The 14,657-nt window shown below is 58.6% G+C and overlaps 1 protein-coding gene across 1 annotated transcript in view; it reads left to right on the forward strand.

The window, feature by feature from the left end:
* The window catches only part of HSPG2 (heparan sulfate proteoglycan 2), a 99,757-nt gene that overhangs the window by 67,341 nt on the left and 17,759 nt on the right, over positions 1-14,657 (forward strand). Inside the window, 25 exon segments of the mRNA XM_053898846.1 lie at positions 720-761; positions 898-1,121; positions 1,273-1,383; positions 3,296-3,396; positions 3,501-3,681; positions 5,040-5,165; positions 5,306-5,458; positions 5,539-5,681; positions 6,000-6,135; positions 6,223-6,371; positions 6,618-6,768; positions 7,491-7,660; positions 7,744-7,891; positions 8,301-8,452; positions 8,631-8,766; positions 8,863-9,014; positions 9,908-10,043; positions 10,187-10,338; positions 10,770-10,908; positions 10,998-11,149; positions 11,736-11,871; positions 11,990-12,141; positions 12,396-12,534; positions 13,077-13,228; positions 13,459-13,606. Coding sequence (XP_053754821.1) covers positions 720-761; positions 898-1,121; positions 1,273-1,383; positions 3,296-3,396; positions 3,501-3,681; positions 5,040-5,165; positions 5,306-5,458; positions 5,539-5,681; positions 6,000-6,135; positions 6,223-6,371; positions 6,618-6,768; positions 7,491-7,660; positions 7,744-7,891; positions 8,301-8,452; positions 8,631-8,766; positions 8,863-9,014; positions 9,908-10,043; positions 10,187-10,338; positions 10,770-10,908; positions 10,998-11,149; positions 11,736-11,871; positions 11,990-12,141; positions 12,396-12,534; positions 13,077-13,228; positions 13,459-13,606 — 3,581 coding nt within the window.

Genomic DNA, 14,657 nt, shown 5'->3' on the forward strand with positions numbered 1-14,657 from the left:
CTTCACCCCCAAACCTCCCCTTTCTCGCTGACTCCTGTTTAGCCTTCAAAGCTCAGCTTCATTCACTCCTTCAGCACGTTTTCCTTGAGCACCTACTGTGTGCCATGTGGTGCGCCAAGGCGTTGGAGATAAAGGGGTGAACGAAACAGATTCAGTCTCAGCCCTTAGGGAGTCTACCACCTGTCATGGGAGACGGGGCAGCAAGTAATCGTACAAACACATAATTATGAAGAGTGGTGAGTTCTCTAGAGTACAATCCGCTCCAAGGGAACATAACAAGCCAGCAGTGCGGTCCTCTGGGGAGCTTCTTGACTCTCAGGCCTGGGTTAGTGCCCCTCATGTGCGTCCCTCTCGTTTACGTAGTTCCTCGTTGGTTTCCCGACAAGCCAGGTCTGTAAGGGCGAGAGCTGCGTCGTGCTCACTGTCACGATTCCACAAGCTAACGTAGTAGTTGCTTAATAAATGCTTGTTGAATGAGTGTTTCCCTGGAGACTAAAGACCTTATTACCCCCGTTGTCCAATCTGCTAACATCGCCGTTCTTAGCTCCGTGAGGCCGTGTTGAGGCCTCTTTGGTCTCCAAAGGCCTTCCAGAGTTGTGAGCCTCCTCACCCCGCACTGAGCCCACCCCCGCTGGACTTCTGGCTCCGCAAGTCCACCATGAGGCACCGAGTCCCCTGGGGCCTGGGTCCTGACAGAGCTGGTCTGTTCCTCCTTACAGATGTGCCCCAGGCTACGTGGGTAACCCCAATGTGCGGGGGGGGCCGGTGCCTGCCCCAAGGTAAGTGGGATCGTGGCGGGTCAGGGTGATGGAGAAGGCAGTGAGCCTAGGGAGTTTGAGAGTCACTACATCCGGGGGGCAGGGCACACCAGGGTTTGGGAAGACAGAGATACCTGAGACAGTGCTGCATGCTAGGAGCTCCTGCCTGAATGGCCTCTCCTGTCGTTCCTCCAGCAGATGCAGCCCCACTGGTGGTCCAGGTGCATCCGGCTCGGAGCGTAGTACCCCAAGGTGGCTCCCACTCCCTGTGGTGCCAGGTCAGTGGGAGCCCACCCCACTACTTTTACTGGTCTCGTGAGGATGGGCGTCCCTTGCCTAGCAGCACCCAGCAGCGACATCAAGGTACCCATGACCCCGGGCCCCTCAGCCCCATGAGCCACCCCAGAGGGAGGGGAATCACAGGCCTGTTTGCTGCGATCCTGTCCTTACACGCAGGGCCGGGTGGGAGACGGGGTGCATCTGCGCTGACGAGCTCCTGTCCGCTTCCCACCAGGCTCTGAGCTCCACTTCCCTAGCGTCCAGCCATCAGATGCTGGCGTCTATATCTGCACCTGTCGTAATCTCCATCGCGCCAATACCAGCCGGGCAGAGCTGCTGGTCACTGGTGAGTCCCTGCTCCACTCCGTCCCCAGCCCGTCTGTGCTGGGCTGGACTGTGGACGCAGGCAGTGGGCACGTCCCTCCGCTGGAGAGGGTGGTGGGGCACGGGGATGCTGGCCACGGAGATGGAGAGATAGTGGGGTCAAGGCTAGTTTTAGAGGCAAAATTGGCAGGTCTTGATTGTGGTCACTGAGAGAGAAAGAAAGGCTAAAATAATGCCCACGGGTCTGGACCCCAGCAGGCAGGCAAATGAGGCGCCATTTACCGAGGTGAGCAGGCTCAGCAGGCGGGTGTTTTCGTTGGGAACCCCCACCCCTGAAGCTGAGTCTGGGATGAGGATTTTCATGCCAGCGGTTTCTGTAGGAAGTGAAGTGAGGCAGGAAAGAGAAGACATCCCATAGAGGGCGTGTTACCGAGCACATTCCCACCGGGGACAGTTGTTCACCGCAGCCAAAGAAATTCTGGGAAACTCTAGATTAAAATGTGCACCTCGGAGTCCCCCATCCCAGGGCCAGTTGATTGAGGCCTGTGCTCTAGGATCACCAGGGCCCCTGCGTTATATACCACCTCGGGCGTAGGCACGGCAGTCCCCAGTGGCCCGAGAAGGACCTCAGGCACAGAAATGCGGCGGCTGGCAGAAGTCAGGCAGGCGGGCTCTGAAGTGACAGGGGAAGGGGATGCGGGCGGGGCACCCACAGCACCTGCTACACACAGGTCAGGGGGCATCACGAGTCTGTAGCTCCAGCTTGAACATGTCAAGGTGAAGAGGGAAGACAGCACGAGGGACTAAGTGAGGACAGCCATTGAGATAGGAGGAGAGCAGGAGAGCAGGTGTGTTGGGGGTCATGTGGGGAGGGGGCTTCCTGGAAGGAGTGGTTGGCCTCACCACATGCCCCGGGGTAGTCAGATACGGGCAGAGAAGGGACCCGTGGAGGTCATCATCTTTGATGAGAGCCATACAGTGGAGAGAAGGGGTAGAAACCAGACTGGAGAGAGGCAAAGAATGGAGGGGAAGGCCAGGCGTAGACAGCAAGGACAGACAGCTCTTTCAAAAGTCTTGGCTCTAGGGTGGCTGCCTGGCTCAGTTGGTAGAGCACGTGACTCTTAATCTCAGGGTCATGAGTTCGAGCCCCACGTTGGATGCGGAGCCTCCTTAAAATAAATAAATAAAGAGTCTTGGCTCTGAAGGAAGGCCGATACATGTAGCAATAGCTGGGGGGAGTATAAGGTCAAGGGGGTGTTTTTGAAGGTAGAAAATTCTAGAACACATTTGTCTGTGGAGTAGAATGATCCGTGCAGAGGGAGAGGAGGGACTGATGTAGCAAGCTAATGCACGGCCCTGGGAGGAAGTCCTTGGGAGGGGTGGGGCAGGGCAGGGCAGGGCTGTGGTGATGGGTTGTGGGGGAAGGGTCTTGTCCTGTGAGACCAGGAAGGAGGGAGGGCAGGTGGGTGGATTTGGGAAGATGGGCAAAGTCCTGACTGGTAGTCTCGATTTCTTCAGCAAGCGTGAGCTGAAGCCCTCGGCTGTGGAAACGGAAGTGGGGTGCGGGTGGGTGGAGAGGCTGGGAGGTGTGAAACTGTTGGGGAGGATGGAGACCCAAACCAGACAGAGAAGCCCAGTGGAGTGAAGTGCAAAGTGTTAAGGGCAATTTCGTGGTCTGTGACCATGAATGGACGCCAGGTGGACTCGTGGCAGCGTGATGCTCTTTGATTGCAGCCTGTGGCTCTCGGTGCCACCGGGAAGAAGCCGTGGGGTTGAGCCAGCGTGAGGGAGGGAGGCACCAGGGCACGCAGTGGAATCTAAGCTAGCCTGGGAAGGAAGTGACACCCAGACAGGACGATGGAGAGAGAGAGAAAGTGGCCCCAGGACGGGGCCTGGCCAGCACCTGGCTCAGGGGGTGCCTCCTGTCACCACAGAGGCTCCAAGCAAGCCCATCACGGTGACCGTGGAGGAGCAGCGGAGCCAGAGCGTGCGCCCCGGGGCTGATGTCACCTTCATCTGCACAGCCAAGAGCAAGGTGGGCAGAGCCGTGCGCGGACATCAGGGGAGGGCAGCTCTGGCTTCTAGTGTCTCTGAAGTTCGCCTCTGACCGCCATCCCACCCTCCTTACCCCGCCTGCAGTCTCCCGCTTACACCCTGGTTTGGACCCGCCTGCACAATGGGAAACTGCCAGCCCGAGCCATGGATTTCAACGGCATCCTGACCATTCGCAACGTACAGCCGAGCGACGCGGGCACCTACGTCTGCACTGGCTCCAACATGTTCGCCATGGACCAGGGCACAGCCACACTGCACGTGCAAGGTACACCATTCACTTCCACACCTGGCCCGCCCACCCACGGCCTTCCCCCGTGCCCACCGGGACTGGCGACCGTTTCTTCATTCAGCTGACGGTTTGTGAACGGTCTGTGTGCCTGGGCCTGACTAGACTCTGAAGAAATGGGGGGGAGGACAAACAGGGGCTCTGCCCTCCTGCACCACGTGTTCTAATAGGGAGACAATAAGCATGGGAACACCATTTGCACCTACGTGGCTGCAACTGGAGGGGATCGTGCTAAGTGAAGTTAGTCAGAGAAAGACAAAAATCATAGGACTTCACTCATATGAGGACTTTAAGAGACAAAACAGATGAACATAAGGGAAGGGAAACAAAAATAATGTAAAAAAGGGAGGGGGACAAAACAGAAGAGACTTTTAAATATAGAGAACAAACAGAGGGTTGCTGGAGGGGTTGTGGGAGGAGGGATGGGCTAAATGGGGAAGGGGCATTAAGGAATCTACTCCTGAAATCATTGTTGCACTATATGCTAACTAACTCGGATGTAAATTTAAAAAAAATAAAAAATAAAACAAGTTAAGATAAAATAAAAAAAAGTAAGCATGGGAACAAATGAACAAACAACGGAATTTCACACGGTGATGAGGGCCGGGATAGGAACAGACAGTGAGGTAGGTGAAGGGTGGCTACTTTCCATGGCATGGTCAGGGAGGGCCTCCGTGGGGAGGTGACGTCTGGGCTGAAAGCTGAAGGAAGAGGATGTGTTCAGCCACTTGAAGAGCTGGCAGAGAGTGTTCTCGGCAAAGGAACCGACACGTGCAAAGGCCCTGCAGCAGGAGCATGTTGATGTGTTTGAGGATCGGCAGGGTTAGCGTGGCTGGAGCTGTGGGAAGGGGGTAGGTAAAGAACGTGAAGCTGTGGGCAGAGGTGGATCACAGCACAGCAAGGAGTTCGGATTTTATTCGAAAAGCCCTGGGGAGCCACCAACAGGCCTTAAATGGGGAAGTATCAAGAACCATGGACATTTTTAAAAGTATTTTTTAAAGTCTGTTTATTTTTGAGAGCGAGAGGAACAGAGTGTGAATGGGGGAGGGGCAGGTAGAGAGGGAGACACAGAATCGGACGCAGGCTCCAGGCTCTGTGCTGTCAGCACAGAGCCCGACGCGGGGCTCGAATTCACGAACCGTGAGATCGTGACCAGAGCCAAAGTTAGACGCTTAACCATCTGAGCCACCCAGACGCCCCTGGCACCCAGTGACATTTTCAAAGCTCCCTCTGGCCTCTGGGAACACACGGCCATGAAGGGCTGGAGTAGAACAGGGACCAACAGCAAGGGGGCGCTCCTCACCCTGACCACATACTGCTTCTTCCTCCCCCGTCAGCCTCGGGCACCCCGTCCGCCCCCGTGGTCTCCATCCATCCGCCGCAGCTCACCGTGCAGCCCGGACAGCTGGCCGAGTTCCGCTGCAGTGCCACCGGGAACCCCGCGCCCACCCTCGAGTGGACAGGTGAAGCCGTGGCAGGACTGACGGCAGGGCCTCCCTCCCCTGGATGTGGGGGGCCAGGGGCGGGACTCCAGGCTGTGGGACCTACCACCCACAGGGCCTGGCGGTGCCCGGTGGGTGCTGATGCCACCGCTTTCCGTCAGGGGGCCCTGGCGGCCAGCTCCCTCAGAAGGCACAGATCCACGGCGGCATCCTGCGCCTGCCAGCCGTCGAGCCCTCGGATCAAGCCCAGTACCTGTGTCGTGCCCTTAACAGTGCCGGGCAGCACGTGGCCAGGGCCGTGCTCCACGTGCATGGTGAGGGGACACGGCTGAGGGTGGTGCTTGGGAGCCCGCCTGCAGTCCAGAGAGACGTCCTCACAGGCCTCTGTGTGCAGGGGGCAGCGGGCCCAGGGTCCAGGTGAGCCCAGAGAGGACTCAGGTACACGAAGGTCGCACCGTCAGGCTGTACTGCAGGGCCGCAGGGGTGCCCAGCGCCACCATCACCTGGAGGAAGGAAGGGGGCAGCCTCCCCCCACAGGTGAGGAACTCTGTCTGGGCCGGCCCGCGGGCTCAACAGGGTCACGGCACCTACCGCCTTCCTTTCCCGTCTCCCCTTCCTACCAAGTCTTCTCCCCCTTCCGGTTTCCTTCACTTCCGAAACGGCGGCCTGCTCAGATGTCCTGTGCGGCGCACCCGGGCAGGTAGCGGCTGTTGGCCTCTTGCTTAGCCAGCCGCCTGGCTCTGCCCTCCCTCGTGTCCAACTACCCTTTCTGCCCCCTTCCCCCATCCTCGCTGGCTAGCCCTTGCCAGGCTGCCTCGCCCCCTCGGGCGGCTGACCCTTCCCCCGGTGCGGCAGGCCCGGTCCGAGCGCACAGACATCGCCACGCTGCTCATCCCGGCCATCACAGCTGCCGACGCCGGCTTCTACCTCTGCGTGGCCAGCAGCCCCGCGGGCACCGCGCAGGCCCGGATCCAAGTGGTTGTCCTTCCAGGTGCGGGGCCTCTGGGGACTAAAGGAGTGGGGAGGGCAAGCCAGGGCTCCCCGAGGCCTACTCAGTCCGCCGCTGGTACCCCCCCAGGTGCCAGCTCCCCGCCAGTCAGGATCGAGTCCTCATCGCCTTCGGTGACTGAAGGCCAGACGCTGGACCTCAACTGTGTGGTGGCCGGCCTGGCCCACACCTCCATCACGTGGTACAAGCGAGGGGGCAGCCTGCCTCCCCACAGCCAGGTATGAGGGCCCTGGAGCCTGTGGTGAGGGACCCGGGAGTGATCCTCCTAGGCAGAGGCTTCACACGGCCCGGACGCCCTCCACGAGCGACGGCCGGCCCTTATTTCTCCCCCTGTCCAGCTTCTGTCATGGGGCAGCCCAGAGCGGAGCCAGTGAGAGCCTGATGAGTGACTCACTAAGGCTCAGAGGAAGTGGCGACCGCAGCCCCTCCTTACCCTCACACACCTGCGTCCCAACCTGTCCCAGGTGCATGGCTCCCGGTTACGGCTTCCCCACGTTTCTCCAGCTGATTCTGGAGAATACGTCTGTCGAGTGGAGAACGAGTCAGGCCCCAAGGAGGCCTCCATCGTCGTCTCTGTCTTCCACAACACCCACCCAGGCCCTGGCTACACCCCAGGTGAGGAGCCAAGTGGGCCCGGGCAGAGGCCAAGCCCTAGGATCTCCCCACTGATCCCAGGGAAGGTGCCGGTGGTCTCTTCCATGACAACCAGACAAGAGGGGGTGCTCTAGGGGGGCTTTGGGGATGTGAGGGGACTAAGGGTGGGGATAAGGTTGATCTGGCTTACCTGGGACCCTACGACGAGGATACTGTTTCAGATTTTGTCAGGAAGCAGCAGAGTCAGGATTAAACACTGAGTCGGGAGTCAGGCTGACCTGGGTTCAAATTATGCCTCTACCCCTTATCAGCTTTGAACTGGTTATTTATTCCACATTTTAGGGACTCAGTTTTCTCATCTGTGGAAGGGGGACAAGACCACTACCCTGTGGTGTGAGCAGATGACAAACACTCTCCAGGAGAGACTTGTAACATTGTTGTCTGCGTCCCTCGGCCTGGCCTGGGCACTGAAGGGCTCTGGTTGCCTGTAGGCCATAGCAGCTTATCCTAATCAGGAAGTCATGGGTGGGCAAATGGGCCTCGAGTCCAAAGTTGGAGGTGAGGGTGACAGAAGGAGGAGCCTGACTGACCATGCTGAGGTAGAAAAGCATGGTCCCAGCCTTAGAAAGGCCTCCCATCTGCCCTCCCAAGCCAGGCCCTGGTCATGTCCCTGGGTGCTCTGCCCCAGGGCTGCAAGACTGGGGCTCGGGAGCCCCGGCCCCTTACCAGTTCCTCTGTGCCAGCTCCTGGAGGAGCCCCAGCTCCAGGCAGCACCCAGCTCATCCGCATCGAGTCCTCCTCCTCTCACGTGGCTGAAGGACAGACCCTGGACCTGAACTGCGTGGTGCCCGGGCAGGCCCACGCGCAGGTCACATGGCATAGGCGTGGGGGCAGCCTCCCCGCCCGGCACCAGGTACAGCCGTCCTCGGGACCAGCCTTCTGGAGGGGTAGATGGGGCCCCTCTGGCCCCCTGCCAACCCTCCTGTTTGCATTCAGACCCATGGCTCGCTGCTGCGGCTGCACCAGGTGTCTCCAGCCGACTCGGGCGAGTACATATGCCGCGTGGTCCTTGGCTCTGGGCCCCTGGAGGCCTCCGTCCTGGTCGACATCAAGGCCTCCAGCTCCCCTCCGGGCTCCATCCCTGGTGAGTAACTGCCCAAGGGCAGGGCAAGCGGAAGGGGCTGAGGGCCTTCCAAGGTGCTGAGGTCCTAGCGGCTCCTGCTGCCATTGGTGGGGGGGGAGGAGGCCCACGCTAGAGCTGGAAGACGCCATCTTCCTCACTTTTCTCTGGCCACACAGTGCCTCGTGTTTCTGCTCCAGCCTCTTCCTCCTCTCTCCCAGCCTCAACTACCTCCTTCTCCCCCACTTCCTTGCTCTCTTCCGCAAGGCTTGCCCCTGCCCTGGCCCTCCACTCAAGGTGAACCAAACCCAGGCCAGCAACCCCCAAACATAGGAGCCTGGCCTCAGAAGACCAGGCCTGTGTGGCTCTGAGGTGGACCGTTCTTGCCCTCTCTGCTGGGGATCATCTGCTACCTTTGCTTCGTTCCCCACAGCCCCAGGACCTGTCCCCCCTGTCAGGATCGAGTCCACATCCCCCACAGTGGCCGAGGGGCAGACCCTAGATCTGAGCTGTGTGGTGGCAGGGCAGGCCCATGCCCAGGTCACGTGGTACAAGCGTGGGGGCAGCCTCCCCGCCCGGCACCAGGTACACAGGGGCAGAAAGGTGGGAGGGGCTGGCCAGACCGAGCTCTGGGCAGTAGGTTGAGGGGGTCTTGGCCCCTGAGCTGGGCGGCTGGCAGTTCCCAGCTCAGAGGAGCAGAGCAGGTGGGCGTCTGCTAGGCTGTGGGAAGCCTCGCTCTCACACCCCTGCCCTGGCTGCCCAGGTCCGCGGCTCCCGCCTGTACATCTTCCAGGCCTCGCCAGCCGACGCAGGCGAGTACGTTTGCCGGGCCAGCAATGGTATGGAGGCCTCTATCACAGTCACCGTAACCAGGACCCAGGGGGCCAACTTTGCCTACCGTGAGTGACACCACCAGGTTGGGCCGGGATGGAAGACGGGGCTGGGCCGGGGCAGCCCTAGCGAACTGAGTGACTGGTGACCCTCCTGTCCCCCAGCTCCGGGCAGCACCCAGCCCATCCGCATCGAGTCCTCCTCCTCCCACGTGGCTGAAGGACAGACCCTGGATCTGAACTGCATAGTGCCTGGGCAGGCCCACGCCCAGGTCACGTGGCATAAGCGTGGGGGCAGCCTCCCTGCCCGGCACCAGGTACAGGCCTGGAAGATGGACAGGCCAAGAAGGAGACAGGAGGGAGGCCCTGGGTGGTGGAGGTCAAGGATGGGGAGGGCTGAAGTCTCCTTGGAGACAGGGGAAGCCTTGGACCCCATTGCACAGGTGGATAGATAGTACAATGATCAGGGCCCAAACTCTAGGACTGGCCAGCCTAGGTGTGAATGCTGCTTCCCCCACTTACTAGCCTATGACCTTGGGCAAGTTACTTAAACTCTCTGTGCCATAGCTTCAACATCTGTAAAATGGTATCTATCCTACAGAACTGTCTTAAGGATGAAGTGAATTAGCGTATGTGCCAAGTGCTCAGAGCTCTGGCACACGGAAATTGCCGAGCTGTTGTTACCATAGTATCCTTCGCGATGATTAATATTACTGTATTTTATAGACTTTAGGATGCTATCGATTACAAGATGGAATATTAGTTTTTGTACGTCTAAGGACAAAAAGCTGTCCTTTATCATTGTAAAGTTATTGACTGTAGAATGTGTCTTGATTTCAGAAACATTAAAAAGTGTGTTAGGGCACCTGGGTGGCTCAGTCAGTTAAGCATCTGACTTGATATCAGCTCAGGTCTTGATCTCAGGGTTGTGAGTTCAAGCCCCACATTGGACCCCATGCCGGGTGTGATGCCTACTTTAAAAAAAAAAAAAAAAAAAGATGTGTCTTAGACTTGATGGAAGGTGGTATCAGGGTTTGCTCAGTTCACCCTGGCTTCTCCTGACCACCCTCTACCCTTGGGACGAGGCCTCCCCTAAGCAGGACAAAGCTGATGGCCAGGACTCAGAGGTCAGAGAGTGAGGCAGGGGGGCAGGTGATAGGTGCAAGGGTCCCATGAGAGCCCCCTCTGAGCTCACCTCCATTCCGACCAGACCCACGGCTCACTGCTGAGACTACACCAGGTGTCCCCAGTTGACTCGGGCGAGTATGTGTGCCGCGTGGTGGGTGGCTCGGTGCCCCTGGAGGCCTCTGTCCTGGTGACCATTGAGCCTGCAGGCTCTGTACCTGGTAAGCAGCACTGGGGGTAGGGCAGGGCTAGGGGCCCAGCCGCGGGAGACACTGGCAGGATCCCATGAGACCCCCCACCTTCACTCACATCCACCTCACCTCCCCTCTTAGCCAGGGATTGAACCTCTGCCTTCTGTCCCCAGCGCTGGGGGTCACTCCCCCAGTCCGGATCGAGTCATCCTCCTCCCATGTGGCTGAAGGGCAGACCTTGGATCTGAACTGCCTGGTTGCTGGGCAGGCCCATGCCCAGATCACGTGGCACAAGCGAGGGGGCAGCCTCCCCGCTCGGCACCAGGTAGGAGGAAGGGAGCTAAGGGGGAGCCTGAAAGCCCCTCATGACTACAGAAGAAAGTATACAGGCTTTGACTTTAGGCATATCTGAGTTTAGACACTGTTCTGCCACTTTGCCTGCTGTGTGACTTTAGGCCAGTCATCTGACTTCCTTGATCTTTAGTTTCCTCCTCTGTCAAACGGGCTCACACTGCCTACCTCACCTGCCCCATAGCACATTGACAAATGTTGGCTGCTCTCTTCTTCTCATTGGACCCAGTCCCGACGTTGGGGCAGGGGAATTGAAGGGTCATAAATGGTGGTTTTTCCAGAAAGCGCTTCTCTCAAGTCCAGTTGGCTGGACTGGCCTGGGAGGGGCGCCAGGGAAGGGAACAGGAGCCTGGCTGTGAGCCCCACAGCCTGACCCTGAGCCTGCCTTCCTCCTGGCCCTTCCAGGTGCATGGCTCGAGGCTGCGGCTGCCCCAGGTGACCCCAGCCGACTCTGGGGAGTACATATGCCGTGTGGTCAGCAGCTCGGGCACCCAAGAAGCCTCAGTCCTTGTCACTATCCAGCAGCGCCTTGGCCCCTCCCACCGTGAGTGTCTCAAGGGTCCTAACAAACAGTGGGGGAGCCACTCCAAACTCAGCGGCTCCCACACCCTGCCTCCTGTCTCACCCTCCCAGCCCAGGGCGTGGTATACCCCGTCCGCATCGAGTCCTCCTCAGCCTCCCTGGCCAATGGACATGTCCTGGACCTCAACTGCCTGGTGGCCAGCCAAGCCCCGCACACCATCACCTGGTATAAGCGTGGAGGTAGCCTACCCAGCCGGCACCAGGTATGGAGGCATTGGGTGGTGGTGAGCACACTGGCGCTGATAGGATTCAGGAGGGGTTCTCGACACCTTTCCTGCGCTCATTCAGTCATTCAGCAAACATGGAGTGTTCTTACTGGATGGGCCCTGGACCGATGCCGACAAAATACGTAGATCTCACTGACCTCAGTTGGATCCTATTTCAATAGGACATTCTATGATTTACTCACTCACTGGATGCCCCTGAGAATAGCTCCGGGCCAAGTCTGCACCTGGCACCAAGGATTCCAAGTGGAGTGAGGCAGACGCCTGCCCTCAGGGGGCTCACAGGCTAGTGAATGGGGTGGACATGCCCTGTGACAGCAGTGTCATAGGAGCCACAGCAGGGCACTGGGGACTCACCAGGAATGGCCTCAGCAGTCTTTTGGCACAGGGGACAGGTGAGAACAGTCCGAGGCTAGAGACACTGTCCACCCCGGCCTAGAGCCTCAGGAGGGCTGCTGAGGGAGTTCTGAAGGACGTCCAGGGGGAGGCCAGCCCAGACGAGGCAGGGAGGCTCCTGGAGCCCAGGGCAGCGGCCCCGGAGACACTGACACGTGTTCCCCCTCAGATCGTGGGCTCCCGACTGCGGATCCCGCAGGTGACACCTGCGGACTCTGGCGAGTACGTGTGTCACGTCAGTAACGGTGCCGGGTCCCAGGAGACCTCACTCATTGTTACCATCGAGGGCAGCGGCTCCTCCCATGGTGAGAGGGCCCAGGGCAGGGGATCCAGGCAAGTGGGCGCAGGGGGAGGCAGAGCGGTCCCTGGAGCCATCGCTGTTGTCTGACTCTGGCTGTGTGGTCTGTCCTTCTCTGTCTCCAGTGCCCAGTGTCTCCCCACCAATCAAGATCGAGTCCTCGTCCCCCACCGTGGTCGAAGGACAGACCTTGGATCTGAACTGCGTGGTCGCTGGGCAGCCCCAGGCCACCATCACGTGGTACAAGCGTGGGGGCAGCCTTCCTGCCCAACACCAGGTATGGAGTGGAGCTGTGACAGTGAGGCCAGAACCCCTACCTGCTGGGGCAGGCACTGCAGGGACAGCCCCAGTGGGCAAAGGACCGGAAGGGAAGCACTAGCTGGCAGTCCCGGGGCGGCCCTCCCTCTTGCCCTTGGTTGACGGAGGGTAGCCTCAGCCAGTCTGACGAGGGAGGCCTGGAAGGAGGCCTGAGCTAGCTGGTGACTTCTTGGCCCCTCTCCTCCTCTCCTCCTCCTTCCCCGTCCCCGCCAGGCCCATGGCTCCCGCCTACGGCTGCACCGCATGTCTGTGGCTGACTCCGGCGAGTACGTGTGCCGGGCCAACAACAACATCGATGCCCAGGAGGCCTCCATCGTGGTCTCAGTGTCCCCCGGCACTGGCAGCCCCTCTGGTGAGTCTAAGGACTGGAGACTCGAAAAACAGTGCTCCCTGGGGAGTCAGCGGTCAGAGCTCTCGGCTGAGGGTGGCAGTCCAGGGCAAAGGCTCTGCAGAAAAGCGCCTGGGTTCAAATCCTGCCTGCACCACTAAGAGACTTGAGTGAAGTCCTCTCCTCTCTCAGCTTCGTCCTCATCAGTGAAACGGGGATGCCCGTCATTCCAGCCTCACGCTGCTGTCCAATATGGTGGCCGCTACAGTTAAAGTTCACCATTCAGGTCACCGTGTTTCGAGTGCTCAGTGGCCACACGTAACATGGCTAGTAGCACAGTACTGGACGGTACAGAAGATAGAGTTTTTCCATTCTCACAGAGAGTTCATGAATTTTGCGAAGAGTTAAATGAGTTCTCACACACGAAGTGCCTGGAACAGCGCCTGGCATGCTCCCGGTGCTTAATAGGTGTTAACTGTTATTATTACCTTGAGCAACAGGGATTTTTATGGCTGCGGCTCCTACCAACCCAGTTGTTCCCAAATCTGCTGTTTCTGTGCCCGCAGTCCCTGGCGGTACGATGCCCGTCCGAATCGAGTCGTCTTCCTCCCACGTGGCCGAAGGGCAGACCGTGGATCTGAACTGCGTGGTCCCTGGCCAGGCCCACGCCCAGGTCACGTGGCACAAGCGCGGGGGCAGCCTCCCCACTCACCACCAGGTATGGGAGTTGGGGGCAGGAAATGGTGGGAGGGTTGTTGGATGGGGGGGACCCTGGTCAGAGTCTCTGCCCCTCCCCCCCCCCAGATCTACTGAGGAAGGAGGTCCGGAGCCTCTGTGGGGCACAGTGCCTGCCTAGGTCAGAGGTCAGACCTTGCCTCCAGCCTTCCAGGACTCCCGACTGCCATCTCACTCTGCTGCTCTGTTTCCCCACCCTGTCCCCCGGCTCAGGCCCATGGCTCACGGCTGAGGCTGTACCAGGTGTCCCCGGCTGACTCGGGCGAGTACGTGTGCCAGGTGGTGAGCAGCTCGGGCCCCCTGGAGGCCTCAGTCCTGGTCAACATCGAGGCCTCTGGCTCCAGTGCTGTTCCTGTCCCTGGTAAGGGTCCCTGTGGTGGGGGCTGGGAGGCTGGAGGAGGGAGGAAGGGAGAGGAACCAGCAAGCAGAGGTTGGGAGCTAGGTCAAGTGGGATTTATCTCTAGTGCCTGAGGACCAGACTTGGGAATCTGGCATATGTGGGCTTGAGTCCCAGCTCCTCTGTCCATGTTCTGAGATGTTGTGCAAGGGACTCTCACCGTGCTTCCCTTTCCTTATCTGTAACATGGGGATGGCAGAACTCTTGAGACAATCACATGAGTTCCCTAAAGGCTGGAACTACACCTCTGGGGGTACGTGGGGGAGACTGGCGTGGTACCCCGACAAAAATCTTTTATATTAGAGAAAACAGCAACACATGAAACCTGGCACGATTTCGGGGAAATCATTGCCTACAACAGGGCTAAGTATTTAAAGGGTTTTGTTAAGTGAATCAATTGACAAGAAAATGTAAAGTAATTAACAGCACAAGTTATATGTGGCTATAGCAGATGTGATGGCAGAACATGAATTGCTAAGTAAAGAACATGATCTGGCACTTAACTAGGTGCCGGGCCCTGTTCTGTTTACACATTAACTCATTTCATCCTCATAGAAACAGTTTGAGGTAGGCATGATTGTTCTGTTCATTTTTATAGATGGGGAAACTGAAACACAGAGAGATGAAGTCGCTTTCCAAAGGTCACACAGCTAATAAGTGGCAGGGCTGGGTTGTCTGTGTGCGTTTTTAAGTTTATTTATTTTAAGAGAGAGAGAACATGCACCTGCGCATGAGCAGGGGAGGGGCAGAGAGAAAGAGACAGAGAGGGAGAATCCCAAACAGGCTCCATGCTGTCAGCACAGAGCCTGACACAGGGCTTGATCTCACGAACTGTGAGATATCAAGAATTGGTTGCTTAACTGACTGAGCCACCCAGGTGCCCCCAGAGCTGGGTTTTGAACCCGGGCAGTCTGGCCTCAGAGCCTGGGTTCTTAGCCACACATTGTTCAAGTTTGAGAAAAATGAGTGATCTGTGTGGAGGTGCCTGGCCCTGAGCTCTGGCCACCCGTGGTGC

This window comes from Panthera pardus, unplaced genomic scaffold, assembly GCF_024362965.1.
Source record: "Panthera pardus isolate Hobbes unplaced genomic scaffold, ASM2436296v1 HiC_scaffold_11, whole genome shotgun sequence".
NCBI lineage: Eukaryota > Metazoa > Chordata > Mammalia > Carnivora > Felidae > Panthera > Panthera pardus.